General features: G+C 36.8%; 1 protein-coding gene across 4 annotated transcripts in view; it reads right to left on the bottom strand.

Annotated features, from left to right (window-relative positions):
- Positions 1-22555, bottom strand: part of ETV1 (ETS variant transcription factor 1) — a 92706-nt gene that overhangs the window by 25258 nt on the left and 44893 nt on the right. For all 4 annotated transcript variants that reach the window (XM_082845944.1, XM_082845941.1, XM_082845943.1 and 1 more), the window contains 3 exons: positions 16814-16943; positions 13056-13244; positions 8510-8757 (listed from right to left, as the gene is read on the bottom strand). In XM_082845944.1, the coding sequence (XP_082702070.1) occupies positions 8510-8757; positions 13056-13244; positions 16814-16943 (567 nt within the window). The remainder of the gene's footprint in view (positions 1-8509; positions 8758-13055; positions 13245-16813; positions 16944-22555) is intronic.

The following is a 22555-nucleotide window of genomic DNA, read 5'->3' as shown; positions in this document are numbered from 1 at the left end:
TCTCCACTTGAAATTTTTGGAGCAATGGTTTCAAAGTTAGGAGGGAAAAAAATCAGCTGCCATGTTTTAGGAGAAAATGTGGCCATAAGCAAATGATGCTTAGTAATGGAGTAGGGCCAAGGCTTGGCCTTTGGGAGCGTTAAATAGCAGGTACAAAAAGCCAAAGTTCATGCAACCATCATCATCACTGTGCTGGAAATTACTAAAGATGGTAATGCTTAAAAATATCCAGAGTTTTTAGGAGGGAAGAAAACTATTTATGAGCAATTATGGGAATGATTTGTAAAGAGTCAGTCCAATACCAAACACTGTTAAAACATATAATGGGTTTTATCAGCCATCTGTAACTTGGTCCTTGACTCCAGAGGGAAGAAAATACTTTTCTCTTCCAGTGACCTGAAGCCACATTGGGAAACTGTTGCAGTCAACAATCCCTGAATATATCTCTAACTGATTTCTCATAGGATCTTTGCTATGCCTATAGAAGAAGGAATGAGGAGAAACATGAAAAATGCATGGTCTTTGGTTTTAAATGTGTGCAAGATTTTCTACTATGGCGTTATAATTTAATATTTATCTTCCAATTTCTAATATCTGGCTAATAAAATGATAGAGAATAAATCAAGTTACTACCATATTTAACTTTAAACTAAAATTAAAATACTTGACACAGCCAGGAGGGGAGATGATAAGGAATCCTATAATCTACCATCCAGAGAAAACATGGAACAGAGAAAGACCACTGAAGAGTCAACGTACATTCAAGTATTACTTCTTAAATAACATTCTCTTTTTTTGGCTTTAAAAAATTTCAGTATTCTTTTAAGAATTAGTTTTTAAGGTGGTTCAAAGATACGTAAGTAAAAGTGATGAAGTAAAGCTTAATATTTTTAAATGTTTTTATTTCATATTTTTAAAAATTAAAGTTATAATTATCAATCACGGGGCCTTCCGTTTCAGAAATGAAGAAGCTAGTTTATGGCAAGCCTGGAAGTTCAAAAGAAATATCAGTAGCCTTTACTTCTCTTCTCTCTGTTCCATCCAACTTTAATGAGCATTTTTCAACAGTTTCCTTTTGTCATCACTGCATTCCTTGTATTTCTTGAACAATATTTCTGGTTGTTTACTTATGTATAACTCAATTGTTCAGAAGACATATAAGAACATTTATTATAAAATATATGAGGTTAGTTTCCCTAAAATATATATCCCCTCTTAAAAAGTAAATAATAAGAAATCATTAAAAAATAATATATCCTGATGACAGAATTTCTGAGCTATTACAATTTCTGAGCTAGTAACAATCATAGTAGTAACAGTTTAGAAATAAACTACTGAGTACATCTTGCCTTCTGAATTTTGGTGTTTTTTGGGTTTTGTTTTTTTGTAATTTTGTGCAAGTTGAGCCAGTTGATTGAGGCTCTGACAAATCATCTCCAAACACATAAAGCACTATTTACTCATATTTCCATGTGGCTGCAGAAAACAAGTACGTTTTTCTTGCTCTATTATCTACTGATTTCATCCTATAACTTTAACCTTCAAACCATATTCTAAATTCTGCAAGGGGAATCCCAAGCAATGCTCACTAAGAGCAGCATTAGGAATTACTACACTATCTTCTCTGCTATTTAAGATGAGTACCCATCAACACGGCAAAACACAGAATAACATTGACAACATAAAAATCTTCTCTCGCCACTTCAGAAACGCAAAACTATTTAACTCTTACGACTACGTTGCCAGCTTGGCCCTATGTGAGTACCAGATATATTTGTCAGCTTTCACAGATGAAAGTTAAACGTATTCCTAGTTTTAACATACTTAATATGAGCTAAGTATTGTGCACCTATTTTATCATTTCTCTGCCTACATATTATTTTTCTACACGCTAAGTACAGATAATTACTCTCTAAATTTGAAGGTTTGTCTATTGGCCTTCATCAAAGTCCTAAGGTGATGAAGTATATGGAAACTTGGAAAGGGTTGCTAGGATTTAAAAATGAAAGATATTTAAAAATGAAAGATTATTTTTCCAAATGTAAGCTTTCCTTATATGTTCTTTTGTTTGTTTTGTTTTTTAATTTTTTGGCCATGCCACACAGTATGTGGGATCTTAGTTCCCCAACCAGGGATCGAACCCTCGCCCTCTGCAGTGGAAGCGTGGAGTTCCAACCACTGGACGGCCAGGGAAGTCCCGTATCTGTTTTAGATACCGCAGTCCTTCATAAGCTTTCTGCTGAAAAATAGATTCAGCTGACAAAAGTTTGAAAATGACTCTTATAGTTAAATTTTAAGCCATCAAGCTATCAAGTGTTTTAACAAAGAGTGAAGTCCAATAAGAAAGAAGGCTCAGACACACTCAAAGTTTATATAATCAATCAAAGAATTTTCGAGCTGGCTAGGCCATCAATTTGATACTTTTCCTTCTAATAATTGTTCAGCCTTTTCCAGAAGAACTATTAGGAAAAGTTACTTCTCTGACAATCTCAATGTTTGATAATGTTTATGGTGTATTTTAAAAAAGGAAATAGAACACATTTTAATCTGAAATATCATTTGAAGTTTTATATTTTCCTACCTTACAACAGTGAGCACCTAACAGAATAAAACCTGGGGACTGTCTAATGTGAAATAAATACCCCCAAATTAGGAAAAGCACACCTTAAGTTTTAATGCAAATGCTTTCTTTGCCCTGGGTCACATAGAGCTTTTAAAAGACATAGGCAGGGCTTCCCTGGTGGCACAGTGGTTGAGAGTCCGCCTGCCGATGCAGGGGATGCGGGCTCGTGCCCCGGTTCAGGAAGATCCCACGTGCCGCGGAGCGGTTGGGTCTGTGAGCCATGGCCGCTGAGCCTGTGCGTCCAGAGCCTGTGCTCCGCAGCGGGAGGGGCCACAACAGTGAGAGGCCCGCGTACCGAAAAGACATAGGCAAATACTCATTCTAAGAATTAGAGAAAAGGATAAATAATATATCTAACAAATTGTAGATTGAAGTACTTTATTTTGGACAATTATATAGAAAGACAGGCTGTGGACTGTGCACTAAACTAAGAATAAGAAAACCTTGATTCTGGTTTTGGCTGTTTCACAAAACACCTTTGTAACTGATGGTAAGTTAACTTGAATGAGCCTCGGACATTTTATCTGTATAATAGGGCGTAAAGAAGGAATGTGAATTAGGCGATACCCCAGAGCTTTCATGAGTTTAAAGATTTATGATTCTATGAAACAGCTATTTGTGTCAATTTCCCAATTGAAAATAATGCTAACATTTACTACCACATAAATGCGACATGCCTCCAGACTGAAAGAAGGCCTCATCAGTACCAGGACTCATGGCCCTAAAAAACACAATTAAAAAATACAGAAACTTTTTCTTCAGAAAACATGACGTCAGCTTTCTCCCTTACCCTCTACAACTACTTCCTCCTCTCCCGAAGCTCCAAGCACACGCTTTCCCCCTTTTTCTTACTTCAGAAACCTTATTCTGTCCCTGAAAGTTCTCTTTCCCCTCTTCCTTCCCAGCTCCTAGCTTAAACTGCTCCACCACAGGGCTGGGAAGTATCTTTTAAACTAATTAAAGTAATAGAATAGGCGCTGAGTGTTAAAAAACACCTTATTAATGTACCACCCCCTCCAATCAACTCCTAGGTTAAGATTTTTAAGACATCCCAAAATGCAAAGGAACGTAATAGCATTACATGATGGTACTGCAAGAACAGTGCAGGGATGAACCTGAAACCCACCAAGTAGCATATTCATTCTCCTCCCTCTCTAAGGCAATCCTGGAAACAAACGAATAGAAAGTCAGGTTTGCAATGAATGAGACTGTGTCATCTTTAACTTAGCATTCTTTTCACTTATAGGACTGATGTGATTAATTTGGACACTTTTTTCCTTCAATTCTAAATTGGTTGATACTTTAAAATATAATACGTACTCTGTCTGAATAGGAAAGCAGTACGTAAGCACTGTTGAAAGACAAAGCACTTTACAGACAAAATAAATATTGCCTATAATAGCACCACGCATATATAACCACAGTATTTATGTCCTGAGTCTTATTTTGCATAAGTCGGGCTTTACACTTATAATTTTTTTTACTCAGTAGTCTCATTTCACTAAATATTTTTTAAAACCTGACTTCTAATGGCTGCATAGTATTTCTGTTATTGGCAGCCATAACTTACATTACCATTCAATTACTCTGTAATATTCCTCTCCCCCCCAAACATTCATCCTGCAACTCCCCTTCCTTAAGATAATTTTCTGAGAGTGAAAATACCTACTAATCAAAGCACATGAACATCGTGTGCTGATATTTTCTTGAGTCAAACTTTAGTTTCATGTGCCCACCACCCTCCTAAAAATACTACCCGAAGCTATCCAAAACAAAAACAAAAACAAAAGACGAATCAGCGAACACATACAATTCTAATAAAATATGTTGTTGTGAGTATCTAAAATATTTACCTCATTGGGCATTTTGAATCTGCAAAACCTCATATGCAAGCATGAAAATGGGAAAATAACCACGATTTTATGAAAATGGAGCATTGCATCCACATGAAGTGCACAATGCTTGTTCAACGCTTTTTACATAGTCACTTGGCCATAGGGGCAAAAGAGAGGAACCAGGTTGGATTCAAGACCAACCAACCAACCAACAAAAAACCTGTGTCCTGCTGTATGCAGCACTATTAGGCTAAAGAAGCAGAGGAGGAAAACAAGAATAATAGATGCAATTGGACTGCTGAGAACTTAATATCATATAATCATGATCACACTGTACTGGTTCACCAAATTGGCCCTAAATATCCATTTTTTTTATCTCCTCGGTGTCTTCTGATCCAAGATTTGTCCCTTTTCCTGAATAAAATTTCTACTCTACTAACATAATATTTTGCAATTTTTTAGCTTAAATACTCAGCAGTTGAAATTGCATTCCTGTAATTATAATTATAACTAATAGACCTTCCATTTCCCATATCATAATTAATGTCAGGCTTTATTAGAGCATAATCATGCTACCTTTTCACTTACAAAGCTTCTTTTATTTTCACAACATTTATGCTATATTGAATTAAGCAATAACGAGTTCTAGAGGCCTCCTTAAAGGACAACCTTTGGATCACAGATGCTGAGTAAATGGACTATGAAACGTTTTTGTATTGTCTTTAAATCACATTAAGTATTTTCTAATGTGCTACTTGTTCAACATCAATAAGTGAACAAAGAACTTAATGATTCAGTGATAAATACATTAGATTTCCTAAAAAGGTTATTTAATATTCTGTCAGCAAGGATGAAAGAACTAATGACAACAAAACAAAACATCTGGAGATCGTACTCGTTGACGGCAATGTATGACGTATACAGATGCGTCAACTTAATTGCAGCAATTTGGTGGCCAGTAAAACATATTTTGAAACACACAGGTTAATTTTTCATCTGCCCTGGTTACACAGTAACTACAGTTCTTTAGACCACATCCATCCAGAAGATACAACTTTACTATTTAACTATTCAAGCGAAACTGAAGTGTATCTTATTGGCAATATTGAAATTAGAATTCAAAGGTGTTGTCCAACTTTAGCAATTGGAAATATAATTTACAGGAGAGAAAGTAACATAAATTAACAGCTTCTCAAATATTAAACAAATATTCCACAAGTCATTTGTGGCAACTTACAAAAGAGATGCCCTATGTACGTTTAAAACAGGATACTGGACTGTTATAGACTGAATGATCGTGTCCCCCATAATTCATTGTGAAGCCCTAATGCCAAAAGTGATGGTATTTGGAGGGCGGCGGGGGCTTTGAGAGGTAACTAGAATAAGACTAGGTCATGAGGGTAGGGCCCCCATGGGGGAATTAGTGTCCTTATAAAAGAAGAGGAAGAGAGACCAGAGCCCTCTCTCTGCCACATGAGGACACAGTGAGTGAGTAGCCATCTGCAAAGCCAGGAAAAGAGGCCTCACCAGGAAATGAATCTTCTGGAACCTTGATCTTGGACTTCCCAGCCTGCAGAACTGTGGAAGTTAAATGTCTGTTACTTCAGCTTTCCCACTGATGATGGTATTTTATTATAGCAGATTGAGCTAAGGAATGGACTATCCTTCTTTAGGTTAGAAGTGACTGAATCTGTGCTTTTGAGGGTCAGACCGTAGCTGACTCGAATTCATATTATATATGGTCCACAAATAATGCAATTAAACCTCACAGCCCGAGTTCCTATTTTTTTGCCCTCAATGTATTATTTAAATCTTTTTCTTGTTTGGTTCACATCTTCTCAGGAAAAGTTACACGTCTTCAACATCATGTTACATATAATTTTATATATATATATTTATATTTATTATATATATAATAATATATATATTTATATATATATCTATATATACAATATAGATATAAGGAGAATATATACGTGTGTGTGTATATGTATATATATATGTATGGAAAACCACAGAATCAAGACAATGATTTCAATGATAATCTTTCTGAGATTATACATATAAAAACATTTCTAAAAAACACAAAGAATTTTCTAAAAATGCTATGCCCTACAAGTCCTTTTGAACCAATTATTTGGGCTATTTTAACTGATTTCCATGTAAAGTTTCTTGAAATCATGATGAATTCAAAAAACTGTACAGCAAATTAAAATGTGGTTAGGAGAGTAAGGATAACATCAGTTAACAGGACTAGAAACTTGCAGAGAAAAATGAATCGTGTCTATAATAAAGCCCATTGTAGTGCAGAGTTCTTAATCATGCCCGTAAATCATGGACAAACATAAAAGGTTCTAAAGTGTAAACACCATGGTACATTCTAGGACCGTCTCCAAATTACAGGGCCTGGGACAAGCATTCAAGTACAGTCCCTCACACCATATGTTTAAATTTTTAAACTATAAACCAGCCAAACAAAACGATAAATAAATATGTTCTCTCCTCCTATTCCTTGAAACTATAAAAACATAACAACTTGGAAGGCCAGGCCAAACCTAGAATTTGGGGAAATCTCTAGGATTAATGTTGAAAGAGGATGGTATGCAGCCAGTTTTCAGTCTTCAGACCCCGGCCCCTCCACACCCCCTTCCTGCCTCTCTCCCTATCCCTCAACCCCACCTCGTTCCACACCACGGGGGCCTCACACACCAAACATATGGGCACAACCAAGCTTCATCCTCATCCTCCCACAAGCAGCTGTCCCTTGGCCACCTCCTTGGACCTAGACAGGAACAGTGTGCTCTGCCTTCAGAAAACTAGGCCTGGGATAAACTTGCTCAGGCCCTGGAAGTGGACTCAAGGTTGGCTGGGCAGGGAATTCATGGGCCCTGGGTAACTGGTATACCTTCCAGAAGTAGAGGTATAGCCTCTCAGTGGGCAACTCCCCTTAGTCCTTTTCAACTTCTTGGCCAATGAGGAAGGGTGGCCAGAGGGAGACTCTCAGTGGTAGGGCTCCTTCTTGCTGAGCTTTAAGACCAGTTTATAATAAAACAGGTAACTTTATGCAAGTTGGAAACTGAAGACCAGCAGACAATTGTCTTTCCTCAAGTAGAACCGACAGAAAAACTCAGCAGAGTTATGCCTAGAGAAGCAATAGTTCCTTCATAAAGAACATCCACAACTTTGCATCCAGATGAAAGGAAGTCACATTGTTTTCCAATATTTTTAAGTCCACAACCATCTATTGACCGTGCTTACAATAACGTTAGTAATATTTTGCCTGGTGCCCTTCTTAGAAGCATTAGCTTTTATTTCATACTTTTTCCCCAAATTCCTGAGATTTCTGAAAGGCAGGTGTCCTGATTTTGAGATTATAACAAAAGAAATGAGCACAGAATAGTTAAGTAATTTTTCTGAGTTCTTAAGGTCAAGTATTGGCAAAGTTGGTGGTAACATTAACAATAGACATAAGCGCTTTTTACTTTCAGGAAACCCCAATTCTCCATCTTGACGTACTACTTAGTGAGATCTTTCAGGCTCAGTGAGACTAGAGCTAAGCCTATTATTGCTATTTTTGCTACCCCTCTCCCAATATGGAAGAATCCTTACTTCCGGACCCTTGGAATCTTGCCACAAAAATAAAGAAAGAAACAAACAAACAGTTATAAGCAATAAGCTACTTAGTACAGAAGAATATTGCTTTCTGTAAATATTGTTATTAAACAGTGCAGCAGGAGCAAATGGAAAGAAAGCCCAGAATCAAGAAAAGAAGGATCACGTTACTCTCTTGGGCTGAGAGTGCGCATAATTTTACAAATTGTACTCTTCTTTGGACAGGTTTCATTTCTAGACACTATTTCATCCATTGGCTCATGCCAAACTGGTTTGACAGTCCAACCCTTCACATAAAGAGAAAGATTCAAAGAAGGAATAAATCAGAAAGATTCCACCAAAAAATGGTCAGGAGCCACCCCATCTGTGGCCAACACTAATGAAACTGACAAGCAAGTGAAAAGATTTATCTTAAACATAACTTAAAGCACAGGCCTACCTGAATCATATGCAAAATCTCTGGGCTCCTGTTTGATCATCAGAGGAGGGGGGAAGCTTTGGCTGGCCGCACCACCAACCATGGTGTTGTGTTCATACACTGGGTCGTGGTACTCCTGCTTAAAGCCTTGAGGTGGGAAGGGAATGTTTGGCTCAGACATCTGCCGTTGGTACATGGGACGTCCTTCCCTTGGCATTGTCGGCAAAGGAGGAAAGGAATTACAGGGTTCAGAAAGTTGGCGGCGAAATCTGGGAAATAAGAGAGCATGTTTCAAATAAAATAGTAACAAGGAATACCCTTTAAAAATACTGGCACGATTTTTAACTTCTAGCTAATGAACATGACACCAGCTGACCCGAAGTGTGAATCTTTACCAAAGACTAGATACTTCCTGGGTCAGTAGCACTGTGATTTCTAATCATAATACACCTTGTGTTCCCCTTCTAATTAGTTCCATTCAGCACTATTTCAGTACCTGACAAAAAGTTAAAGATGTGCTTCGGGGAAGGCTAGGAGAGCATTGTAGTGTTTGCAAGAAATAACACACTCTAACAGTTAAAATGCCCAACTAGAAATCAACTGGATCATTTACCAGATTTCCTTATTAAGAGGGTCTCAAATTAATTATAGACAAGAAAAACAAAACAAAACAAAACAGGGGAACCAGAAAGAATCTGATTTCAAACTGCAGCCTCCAGCTTTTAATTCTGTTATCAAACTAACCAACCAACAAACAAAATCAACCACATAAAAACCTCCTTATTGGTTTTCCTTCCCTTACCATCAGTTATCAAGGGAGCGAGAAGGGAATGACTTTCTTCTCAAATGTGCAGGACTCTTACATCTTCAACAATGTCCTAAATAACACTGTATTCTAGTGAGAAATTAAACTGGGAAATATTATAGAGACTGAAATCCAAGCTAGTTGTAAAAGACTACTTCTTTACTGTCAAACAGCAACACAGAACTCACTGGCTTCCAAGATTTTCGAACAAAATATCAGGTTGATAAAAATAAGCATAAACTATTACAGCAGACCTCCAATGATGGAAGGAACATGCATGCGTCACATAGCTTTGGGACAGGTCGTGCCGTTAGGTCATGGGGAAGTTCTGAGGCCTTGGCAGAAGGCTGAGAGTGAGTCTCTACGCTCCTTCCTTCTTGGTTATCCTGTGTACTGATTGGCTAATCACTTCATCAGTTCAGTTCTGTGTTTCTCATCCTAATATCATTGACCCACCGCAAAGATGTGGATTAATTAAAGATTTAACAGCTCTAAACATGCCCAGGAGTGCTTAAAAATAACCTATCCAACATTTCTATGAGCAAATCTAAGCCTATTAACTCCCCTGCACCCGCCCCCAAAAGCATTCCTCAGACTTTAATTTGGAAAGTTAACATTTAATTTTGGTAACGTTAAATGAAAACAAGGTAAAAGCGAAAGAATGGCAGGGCAATTGCTTTAGCATTTCTAAGAACACTCCACCCTGTGATTTAACTCTCGCCTCTCTGGCTGCCATGGAAAGCACTGAAATTCCACCTACACCTGCAGAAAATAAACTCAGAAACTCAGATATAGCAAAATAGGCTGACTGGCACTGCATTCACTTCCCTTCGCTTGCTTATTTCATTAGCCAAAAAAAGAAACAAATTATCATTAAGAACTGTCAAGGAATGAATAAGAAAATTGTAAGTTGAAGTTAAAAAAAGAAACCAGCTCACTTGGGAAGCCTTCAAAGGAAGATAATAACACTTCTACTAAAAGCTTTGTTGAAAAATCAAGCCATTTGTTTTCACAAGTCAACATGATTCCAGTTGGTACTCACTGAGGACCAGGAATATATCAAACACACGTGCTTCCTAAGAAACTACAAGTTTGTGGTATCATTCTTATGACCCCCTGTAAAGAGAAAGCGACTCCAGAAGCTTTCTGGAGAGAGTTCATGGGTAAGGAGGGCGTGCTGACGAGCTCCTGGGTAAAGAAAAACAGTGCCTAAGTGGTGGGAAACATTGAGAAAAAGAGACAGGGCTCCTGCACAGTGGGTTCAGGAAAAAGTGCCAAAGGGCTGGCCCAAGGAGCAGAATGAGGCTGAGGAAAGGAAGCGGGGTGCAGCCCAGTTGGCCATGAAGCATTCCCAGAGTGAGGTGGGGTGCCTCGGCTGGATGGGGCTATTTGGGGGAAAGGATCTGTTCCCAGAGCAAATTTGCCAATTATAACTGAGGGACTGTCATTTGTTGGCTAGAGCTCTCCAAGAAATCCTCCTCAGAAGCATACGGCTTCAGAGATTTTTCCTGGGATCGGCCAGCTGGTGCTGTCCTCAACACTCAGTGGGGGGCAGTGGGAAAAGACCCTGAGCTTCCCTCTTCTAGTTCCGGGCCGGCTGTTCTCAGTCTCAAATATTTGAGTTCAAGTAGAGAAACTAAAATGGGTTTGGCTACAGCATTTCAAGTTAGGTCACCTAAAAACAGCCATACTGCTTGTTCAGCAGTCACCTCCCATAAGAAAGAACTATTCTGCACAGAGCACCGACTATGCAATCTCTAATTCTGGCCCTCATTTGAGGTGTGAGACGCGCTATCAAGAACTCTGGGGAGTCACCAGAAGTAGACAAAACAAAACTTGCTTTTCTTTGGTCGTCCTCTTTTTCCCTTTCAGCCCTGCACAATGTGCATCTGTTTAATGGCCCACCCGGCAATAAGATGTCTTTCATCTGTATTTACAAAACTGTTTACACAGATGCACATACCATTACACTCGGACAAAGTCTCAAGTCCACAGGGTGAGAAGGGAAAGATAATGGGAAGCATTTCATAACTAAAGCACAAGAGGACTCAGGGATGGAAACCAAGGTAGGAAAGTTATTACTTGGTCTCCCATTGGAAAGAATGCTTTCATCTTACCTTCATATCAAAAGAGTTACTGAACTTGAGATTGAGTCCCATTAAATAACCTATAAAAAGCAGATCTGAGTATTCCCTTATTTTCCGAAAGTTGCCAGTGGCACATCTTCTGGTTTCCTTTGCTGATCTGGGAGATTCCTCTGGCTGAGCTATTTTTATAATGGTGTGTCAGAGCCAATTTGCACGGGCTTATTGTTAAATTTTCAGGAATTATGGGAGCCAACTCTTAAACACAGCCATCGTTAAGAATTAAATTATGTAAGTTTAAAATTATTAAAAAATTATATTTAAAACAAAGGCAGAAAACACTCAAAACTCATCACTTCCTAATTCTTTTTCTACATTTTACTACTAATTATACTAATTATGCTCTAGAGGTTATGTCTATTGTATCTGTTTGGCAGAAATACTGTTTCATGGCATGTTACTACACATCTCTTTGCAATTCCACATTCAGGGTTGTCACAGTGATACCCTGGGGTCTGCCATGGGGGCAATATTTACATCACAGACACATCAAATGCTATAGATCAAGGTCCTTGGGTTTACTCCCATAGAGCCTCTTGTTAATCATTTACCAGCACACCACTCACTCTATATAAGTACAAGGTAGAAGGGGAAGAAAGGATGCTATACATAATTGACTTGTGTTTTAAGTTGTATTATTAAGGCCTCTAAAAGTCCTCCAATATTTTATTTCAATATGAATTTTTTCATCTCTAGGAGTCGAGAATTACCCACCGAAACATTCTCTTTAGCTCTATGTTGTGTCTTGCATTATTCCTTTCTAAGTAGTACTAATTGAGTCTCTACCTCTTTATATTCTCAGCGTTCAGGGTCATGCCTCTACTGACATTAAATATTCATTACTTGGAAAGGAGGAAAGATAGTTCTATCAAATAAGTTTTCTTCTGCAAAACTACGTACAGCTAAACCACTCATCTAAGGTAAAGAACCTCATTCTGTAAGCCACCTACTAAAATTAGTCTCCTAACTTTATAGAAAAAGTACACACATATGCTCATAAAAATGGGATGATCTGATTTAAAGTTTAAGTGAAGCAATTTAATTCAAGCAAACTGAAAGGGAAATGTTCAAATGTCAGTATATAGATTAATTTTCCATTTTAGCAACCAATTTAAATGTTTATAAAGGAATGTTTATAAATGACCTTCTCCATAAATTATTTATAGCTAAAGATAGAGCAAGCTCTTCCTAAAAATATTTTGCACAGATGTGCAAAATTAACACACTCCCCTTGAATTTATTATAGGTCTTAGGAATTGGTAGTAATAGGACTTTCTTCCAAGAATGCTAAAAACAGTTGTTTTTTTGGTTTGTTTTTTTAAATGGTACTTGCAGTTACCAGGGGGTAAGGGTGGGAGAAGGGATAAATTGGGAGATTGGGATTAACACATACACACTACTACATATAAAATAAGTAACTGATAAGGACCTACTGTATAACACAGGGAACTCTACCCAGTACTCTGTAATGGCCTATATAGGAAAAGAATCTAAAAAAAACAGTGGATATATGTATGTGTATAACTTAACCACTTTGCTGTACAGCAGAAACTAACACAACATTGTAAATCAACTATACTCTAACCAAAAATTTTTTTTAAATGGTACTTGCAGTTACCTGTGGTCCATGGGGTAGCTACTGTCTTGAATGGGCTGCGACGGAGGGAGGTGAGCTGGGAAGGCGCGGTCAGGTTTCGAAGTGTGAGCTGAGTTGGGAGACGCATGGTGCAGGGGGGACACTGGGGTGCTGGATGGTGTTGGGGGGTTGGAGGGCCTCATTCCCACTTGTGGCTTCTGATCATAGGCACTACCCAAGGAATGAAAGAAAAGAGAACATGTGCTTCTTGGGAGCAATTAAAACTTTTTTTTCCCCCCAACCCAAGGGTAGAAAAAATAGTTTAGGCTTAAGTCTCAAGGAAGTTGGAATTGCATGTTTTTTGGTTTCCGCAGCTCTAGAACACGTAATCTTTGAAACTGTCACACATTTAAAAAGAAAATGGGATAATGAATGTATAACTTGGTAACAGCATAAATATACAACATCTATTTTTAATATATATACAAACAACACAGTATAAGGAACATCTCTGTCAATGAAAGCAGTGGCATATTATTTCCATCTCGTCTTGATATGTGTCCTTAAGCAAGTTTCATAGATCTTTTCTAGATCATTAAATATTTCTGATACTATAATCCTTCTATATTACATAAGATTTTAGAATAAGAACTCACGTCAGTTTAACGAGATGCGGATCATACCTGGCTCGTCTTTATTTGTGGTAGAACTCTAAGAAGGCCATGCTTTTGCCTTATTGTCATTTTTTTAATGTAAAATAAATGACGCCTGGCATTAATCTCCTCACATAGGATAATAAAGGTTTATGAGGCAAATTAATAAAGATTTATGTCTCTGATCTCTTTCAACTTTCTTGGAGTATAAGAATAGGTACAAAATAATGTTCTTAAGAGTAAAATCCTGTTATCATCGTCTAACTTCTGAACACAGTTACAAAATAATAAAATGAGTAAGCTTGTTTTTATATACATTATGAATTTAAGTTGCTTTCTTTAGCGTAGCTCTCAGGAATATGATTTAACTAATTTTTGTAATCTAAAAAATATTTTATTGAAAACAAATTGTACTTAAATTTCTGAACAAAAAAAGATGTTCTAGATTAAAATACTGTATTTCATTTTAAAATAAAAAGCATTCATTAATATATATTTTTCTTTAAAAAAGAAACTTGAAAAAAAAACTGACTTATGTAATAATTTACCCTGTTGCATCATCTATACAACAGAATAACATCCAAGTGCAAAAATACTTTATAGAAGTGAAGGAGTATGTGCTGCATAAGTCTTCCTTGCTTTAAAGCAAAGTCAGTGGAACTCATATTATGTTTGGTCCTACCTATTTCACTTACCAATATTTCTGAATGTGAACCCACTTCTTTTATAAAATGGTTCACATGTCTCATTCCCACATAAAAAGAAAAAAATGATACATCTCCTGTCCTAGAATATTACTTTTTTCCCTTATGAAATGCTGTATTGAGTTATACTGTTTGTATAGAAATGGAAATAACAAAATTTAATCCATATATCACTGTGGGAATTACTGGTCCCCAAGAAGAACCTCAAAATATTCAGGTAATTCTTCTACCATTAATTTATGAAAGTCAGATATGTCTTTCTTCTTTCTAAGTCCATAAAGCAGCAGTTATTTCATAGTCACACTTCTGATCAATGCTAAAATGCAATGGCAATTCTATACCTATTTGGTTTATTAATTAAAAATTCCTCCGTATGTTAAATAATTACTCTGAGAATACACAGTACTCTTAAGGAGAAAATGCAAAAATTAAAAACATGATAAAAATAAAACTCAGATTGATCAATATTGTTTTATCTGAACTCAGTATGTTTTATTAGTTGGCGTCTACAAGAGATCTGTTTTATAAAAGCTTTGAAGTTCAACTGAACTGCCTCATCATTTCAGGCTCTGGTGAACCTCCTAGAAAAACAGATATAAAAGACAAGTTGGCAAGAACAAATAGTAATAGAATGTCCAAGCACTGGTCAGGTACTGTGAGACTGCACAAATCGAAGTTTCTCAAATCTTAACTATCTTGGACAACAAACTAGTGAATATAACAAAAAAGGAAGCAGACTCACAGATATAAAGAACAAACGAGTGGTTACCAGTGGGGAGAGTGAAGTTGAGAGGGGCAACACAGGGGTAGGAGATGAAGAGGTACAAACTACTAGGCATAAAATAAGCTACAAGGACATACTGGACAACACAGGGAATATAGCCAATATTTTATAATAACTATAAATGGAGTATAACCTTTAAATGTTGTGAATCACTATCTTGTACACCTCTATCTTATATAATATTGTACATCAACTATAGTTCAATTTAAAAAAAAGGAAAAAAATTATTCCACGAAAAAGAAAATATGTAAAAAAAATCTGAGGAAATAGAAGACTCCTTTGGATTATAACGTATTATGAACTGGAATCAACATAATTTATAAGACCACAAATATTTGTAATCATTTTTATAAGTTTCTAAACTAACTCCTTTAAAGAACTACGTACGTCTCTGCTATAATGGAGAGTAAAAACATACAATATACAGAGCCAACTTTTTCCGTACGCAATTAGAGGCCGATATGAAAAGCAGCAGAATGCAATTTACTATGAAGGGTTTTTAATGAACATACATGTTATCAAATTTTCCAACAAATGAACAATGCACTTCTACTGCTCCACCCCCCTTTATTATCATCCGAAGGAACAACTGGCTTTTTAATAGATAATAGCCTCTGCTAAGCCTTATAAAATTCTAACTTTACTGCAATTGTCCATGAATGCATCTTATAGATCATCTGCAAAACCTGTCAGATAACTAATGTACTGCTTAGACCTGCCAAATGGTTCATTTTTTCCTACACACTCTATCTAAAGTGCATAATGCTTTCTTTCTAATGAGAACTTTCAGCAGCTATTCATGCATGCAAAGTAAGAACCTCTCTCTCTCTCTCTCTCTCTCTCTCTCTCTCTCTTTTTTAAGTGAAGATAGACACAGGAAGCACCTTTCTCTTTTACTTGTTTATTTATTTATTTATTTGGGCACACCGCACAGCATGTAAGATCTTAGTTCTCCGACCAGGGATTGAACCAGTGCCCCCTGCAGTGGAAGTACGGATTCTTCACCACTGGACGGCCAGGGAAGTCCCCAGTCCCTCTTTTCAATCCCATAGTGCATCATTACAGTAGAAAAGTAACTCATGATTTGGATAAAAATGACTGCATTAAAATGATTCTGGGGGCTTCCCTGATGGTGCGGTGTTTAAGAATCCGCCTGCCAATGCAGGGGACATGTATTCGAGCCCTGGTCCGGGAAGATCCCACATGCCGCGGAGCAACTAAGCCTGTGCGCCACAACTACTGAGCCTGCGCTCTAGAGTCCGTGAGCCACAGCTACTGAGCCCGTGCACCACAACTACTGAAGCCTGCATGCCTAGAGCCTGTGCTCTGCAACAAGAGAAGCCACTGCAGTGAGAAGCCTGCAAAACCCAACGAAGAGTAGCCCCCCTCGCCGCAACTAGAGAAAGCCCCCACACAGCAACAAAGACCCCCCAAAAAAAAAAAAGATAGGTCTCTGACTTGACCTTTAATTAAAATGATTCTGAAAGTATGTAATCAGACAGTAAATGGTCCTTCCGAGTTCTGCTAAACACATAACCTAATTAGCTTGTTATATGCTGCAGGTGTAACTCATAAAATATGACTTGAGATTTTATATTATGCTGGAACTGTGTTTCAATAAGAACCATCAGGCCTTCTCTGTACACCTGATTGCTTTACCTGACATTGTACAGGCACTTTTCTCCATAGCTGAATTTAAAGGGCTGTTCTTGACTGCAGGCAGAGCCAAGTTCTGAACATGGACTGTGGGGTTCTTTCTTGATTTTCAGTGGGAGGCCATGAAAAGCCACTAGAAAACAAAACACAAATACCCACAAAAATGAAATACAGTTAGGAATTAAGTACACTAATCTGTTCTACTCCTCTTGGTTAAAATGTCACTAACATTTCATATTAACTTTCATACATAAGAAAAATCACATTGGATGAATTTCATGCAAGAAAAGATTCTGGAGGATCTCCATATACTCGTTGTTTGCTTTTACTGCATAACGAAATGCATGCTTAAACTCTCTCTCATTACTTAAAGTCAGATGAACTACTTGTAATTGGTTTAGCGGATACTGACAATACTAGAAGTTTTCAGAAAGTAAGCTTGAAAACATTTCAGAAAGGTTTCCAATGACTAAAGCAGAAGAAATACAGCTGATTATCCAAGAATTAACTGAAGACAGGAACATAAATTTAAGTATTATTGAAAGGAAAATACCTCAAATGTACCAATAGTAATGGTTTAATGGCATAACAACTGGACTATGAGAAAGAAAATCCAGATGCATGCAGTTCTCAGGGTAACTAATGATACTTTGGACAAAAGGACAAAAAACTCGACCTCTTTTTAGGCCAGCGCTCATATATAAAAATACACATAAAACTATTTGCCTAACTACTTACCACAAGTGTGAAGATACATTGTGAGAAATATGTTAAAGTTATCTTTCATATATAATCTACCATAAAACAATTATTCTATATGAAATGATGTTTCCTCCTTTTACATATGACTCAGTGTCATATGTCATTACTGTTCAATATAATATAAAGACAATATCATAAAATATGAAGAAATATGTATATTTGGGGTGGAATCACAGCTTTCAAACCAATAAATAAATAAGATTATATATTTTTATTCTTCTGTATGAAACTGAACAAATGCATATTAGAGATCCTCAGAATAATTGAAGTTTTAGTATAAATGGAAAATGAATAAAAAGATAAGGGGAAAATAGACATGAGAATGAATTTTATTTTCACACAATTTGCACAGGTATGAATCATCAAGGATAAACACAAGAAGGACACACTGTGGATAGTTACTCCAAGTCCTATAAAACCGGGGATTAAAACAAAATATTAAGTGTATATACTATAAAGGAAGATATTACAAGAGAAGCTTTGTGGCTTACGATGCCATTCAATCTTGATTATGATATTACATCATTCTGAACTTGTACTAACTTGAATGTCATATATAATTTTAGTATAAGAAATTGACATCAAGAGCTACCAAGCTCCAGGAAGATAAATGCTATTTGTTTACATAAGCACATAATTTGGACAAAAATGTTCAGTGGTACTCAAGAGACATCTGAAACACTGTAGAAAACAAATGTGCCACAGAAGTAAACAAGTTTCATCTAAATTAGTTGTCTAAGGAAAACTTAATAAATAATAATACAATTCTTTCGCTGAGTGGTCTATTTCAAAGTATTTTTTTCTAATTTAATGTGTGTTTAATATACCTACTCAAAGTAGAGAGTTAGAAACAAAGGGGAAATTACATGTCTCTTCATATGCAAAGGGTACGTATGTTCATTAACTTTACCAAGTCAGAAAGTTATAATTTATAAAACGTTACGATAGAAGAGGCTTAAGAACCTCAAGAATCAGTTGTAACATGAGGACTTGTTTGGATTCTGACTTGAACAAACCAACTGAAAGAGACACCTTTCCAACAAATAAGATATTTCAATGTGGACTAGGTATTAGATGTTTAAGAAATTATTGTTAATTTTGTTGGATGTGATAATGAAATGGCAGTTGTACCAAAAAGAAAGGTTTAAAGCTAAAGCTTCATAAAATATTTACAGATAAAAAATAAGCTCTGGGATTTTCTTTAAAATACTCTAGAAAAAAATGTATGAGGGAAGAATCAAATAGAAAAATGTTGATAAATGTTAAAAGCTGACTGATGGATAGGTGGGAGTTCACTACATTATTTTCTTTACTTTTACCTGAATTTGCAAGATGAAATGTTTTTTAAATGCGGGAAAAAAATCACAAAAGATTTAAAGTAGTATTCTATAAGAAAATTCTCTCCCTGTGTGTGTGTGTGTGTGTGTGTGTGTGTGTGTGTGCTACTTCTTAGAATGACAAATATTGTATGATGCAATCTTGTAATATCTTAACCATGCATTTGTTGCTTTCTTAACAAATAGTTTTCCACTGTTTATTACTTACTTGAACATATACAACAAAATGTGTATACCCTAGTTCAGCACTTTAGATTAAGTAGTAGGTTTTATATTTTCCTAAGAAAAAGCAGCAGCAACATCAAAGGAACTCATTTTGCCATTCAACTAAGTAACAAATCATTATACCTGAGAGATGAGATCTAAATTATATGAATGAAAATGGATAAGAACCTAAAAGCTAATAAATTGCCAGTATGATGCAAAGTTTATCATATTTATCAAAATATCAAACATACCAGAGACTGCCGTATTCAACATTACTATATTTTAAAAGTCTTTGGGACCATAGTGTAGGAAAAGATTAGTAAACAGGATGCAAAAGGCATTAACCATAAAAGAAAATAATCTACGAATTAGGCTTCATTGAAATTAAGAACTTCTCTTCATCAAGACACTAAGTTACAGACACCAAGAGGATACTTGCTATAGAAAGATCTGACAAAGAAATCATATTTAACATAATAAGAATTGCTACAAATTAATAAAAGAAAACAAGAGACCCAATTAAAACGGGCAAAAGACTCAAACGGGCAGTTCATAAAAGAAGATACCCAAACGACAAACAAATGAGCAACAAAGCAAGCATACATGAAAAAGTATTCAGCATCTTTACTCATCAGGAAACTGCAAATAAGATCACACGAGGTTTTCACTATACACCCACTAGAATGGCTAAACTGAAAAAGACTGGCATTACCAAGATATGAAGAAGACCTAAAGCAATAAGAACTGCTTATATATGCTGCTAAGAGTATAAACTGACAAAAACACTTTGGAAAATTTTTTGAAGTATCTACCAAGTCTCCATATAAATCTCCACTATGATCCGGTAACTATACTCCTAGGTAGGTATCAAAGAGAGAGGATTGAATATGTTTACTAAAGTACAGGTTCATAGCAGCTTTACTCATAATACCAAAAACTGGAAAAATTCCAATGTTCATTAGCAGAAAAATGGATGAGCAAATTGTGGCTTATTCATACAATGGAATATTCCACAAGAATTAACAAAGAACGCATTGATGACACATGCAGAAATGTGGATGGTCTCACAGATGGTAAATTGAGTAAAAGAAGACAAACACAAAAGAGTATACAAGGAGTACACAGTATATGAATTTCAAGTACAGACCAAACTAATGGATAATGAAAGAATCTCCCTCTGTTGGTGGATGCGAGTGTTCATGACAGAGAAAGGGCACTAGTAACCTACTAGAGAACTGTAAATATTTTATATCTTGCTCTTGGCGGTGTGTATATGAGTATATACCTATGTAAAATTCATCAAGTTATACACTTAAGATTTTTGCATTGTAATGAATGTGTATCTCCATAAAAAGACTTAAAAGTATGAGAAGCATCAAGCAATGCTATACAAATTAAGATGTCTGAAAATGTCTGGTGGCCTCCTCTTCCAGCAGAGACGTCTGATCATGTGCTTCAACTTCACATAATAAATAATTCCAGACGACTCGCGGGAGGAATGACAAGTCTGGGATACCACTGGGAATGGTTGCTAGCAGGACAGTAGCCTCCTATCAAACTGTCCATTAATATCAACCTAGAAGCAAAAGGCAGGACCCATCCTTGTAGATACACCATCTGGAGCTCTAGTGCTTTCAGACTGGCCCCATGAGTTTCCCAAAGTGACTTTAGAAGAAAGAACACATAAGGATTCCCAAAGTGCTATCAGAGGCAAGTAGATCCCTAAACAGGGGTCCCCCAAATGTGGCCAATCATCAGATTACCGAGGGAAATTCTGGAAAAAAACAAACAGGCATTCCCATACTCCATATGTTACAGGTTCAGTTGTGTCCCCTCCAAATTTTATCCTGAAGTCCTAACCCCACCTCAGAATGTGACCTTATTTGGAAAATTAGTTAAGATGGGGTCATTAGGGTGGGACCCACTTTGTGGTACCTTGTTATGGCAGCCCTAGCAGACTCATACCCTGTTCCCAGAAACTGATTCACTAAAGCTGGTATATAGATCAGGATTCTGTATCTTATAAAATTTTCTAGGTGATTCTCATAACCGGGCAAATTTCACATCCACTATGATGCTTGGCAACACCTGGATCCAGTGTGTGCTGCACTGAAACAGGTCCAGTACTTGAAAAGACGTTTTTAAAAAAACTAACGATGTCTTCCTTTTTGTTAGATGCCAACACTCAAGGATTCTCACAGGTTCTCCAAGAAGTTTAGGGCTCCCCTACTCTCTCCGTGTGTGGGCCTCTTAATCACTGTGTGCCCTTGGAATCATGACTTTTTTTTTCTAGTCGTAAGCCAAATGCGAGGATTTTTTTTTTTAATTGCTGTGTTGAGGGGAAAAAAGAAGCCAGCCTAAGATCGTCAACCTTTTGCACAAGAACCAGAGCTACGTTATTTTCCTCAATTTCACTTTTCTGCTTCCTCGAGATTTTAGATCACAAAAATGACTTCTGTTATTTATTATTCTTCAGTAAGAGTAGTACAGAGACTCCCACCAGAGAGGGCTGAGCTGAGACCCTGTTGGGTATTTCATCACAGGGCTGAGAGCCTGAGCGTCTGTGAACAGGCAGTTTTCCAGCTCACTGGCACAGTCACAAGTGGAAGCAGCACATTCATTTTGTGCAATTTGCTTTACCTTCCCACAAGGAGTTGGTGCATGTAAAAGGCTGTTAAGTACTAAATTATTCCTTATCAAATCACCATCATCTGGAGTCATGATCAACACTAATTAAATTACTTTCGCTGAACATGGCTCCAGCCTGCTGCCGAGGCTGCTTAGGTACATTTCATCTCGCTTACTGTACTGTCCTGGCTGGCTCTGGAACCAGGGCTACAGGAATCGGCATTGTTTGTAGTTTTAATTAAAGTGAATCTTTCCTTCTTCAAGTGTATCAAATCAAGTGAGTTAACTCCTTCATTTCATTTACAAAGAAGTGATGGTTCCCAATGATATTATATTATATCCTTATCCCTGACTTCAGACAGTTCAGATCATTTATCTATGAAATCTGCCGTCTTCCTCAAACACGTTTCCATGCAAACTTTTATGACCTGCAACTCCTCTGGACAATCAGATTTTTAGGAGGAGAAGCCAAGAGAACTCTCAAGAGATGATTCTTGCATTTTTTCTTTGATGGAGGCTTGACCTTTAAAACCACATCTTAAGGCTGACTTACAATGACTGAATTCCTCTAATGGTTAAACGTAAGTGCTCCAAAGTACCAGGACTTTAAAAAATGCACTTCCAAAATAAACTTAACCACTTCTTAATTCACACAGTTTACTTGGGTTTATGGTATTCATCGTAAAGTATTTGTTAGATTAGTGATTGTTTTCATTTTAGAACTATGAACTATGAGGCATCATCTTGGATTCCATTTTTTTCTGCCCACATTTTTGACCAGAGACCCACTCTTGTTGTCATCATTCTCCTG

Source organism: Leucopleurus acutus (assembly GCF_964270905.1).
Source record: "Leucopleurus acutus genome assembly, chromosome: 9".
Taxonomy (NCBI): domain Eukaryota; kingdom Metazoa; phylum Chordata; class Mammalia; order Artiodactyla; family Delphinidae; genus Leucopleurus; species Leucopleurus acutus.
The sequence above is the reverse complement of the archived record's forward strand: the minus strand, read 5'-3'. Positions and strand labels throughout refer to the sequence as shown.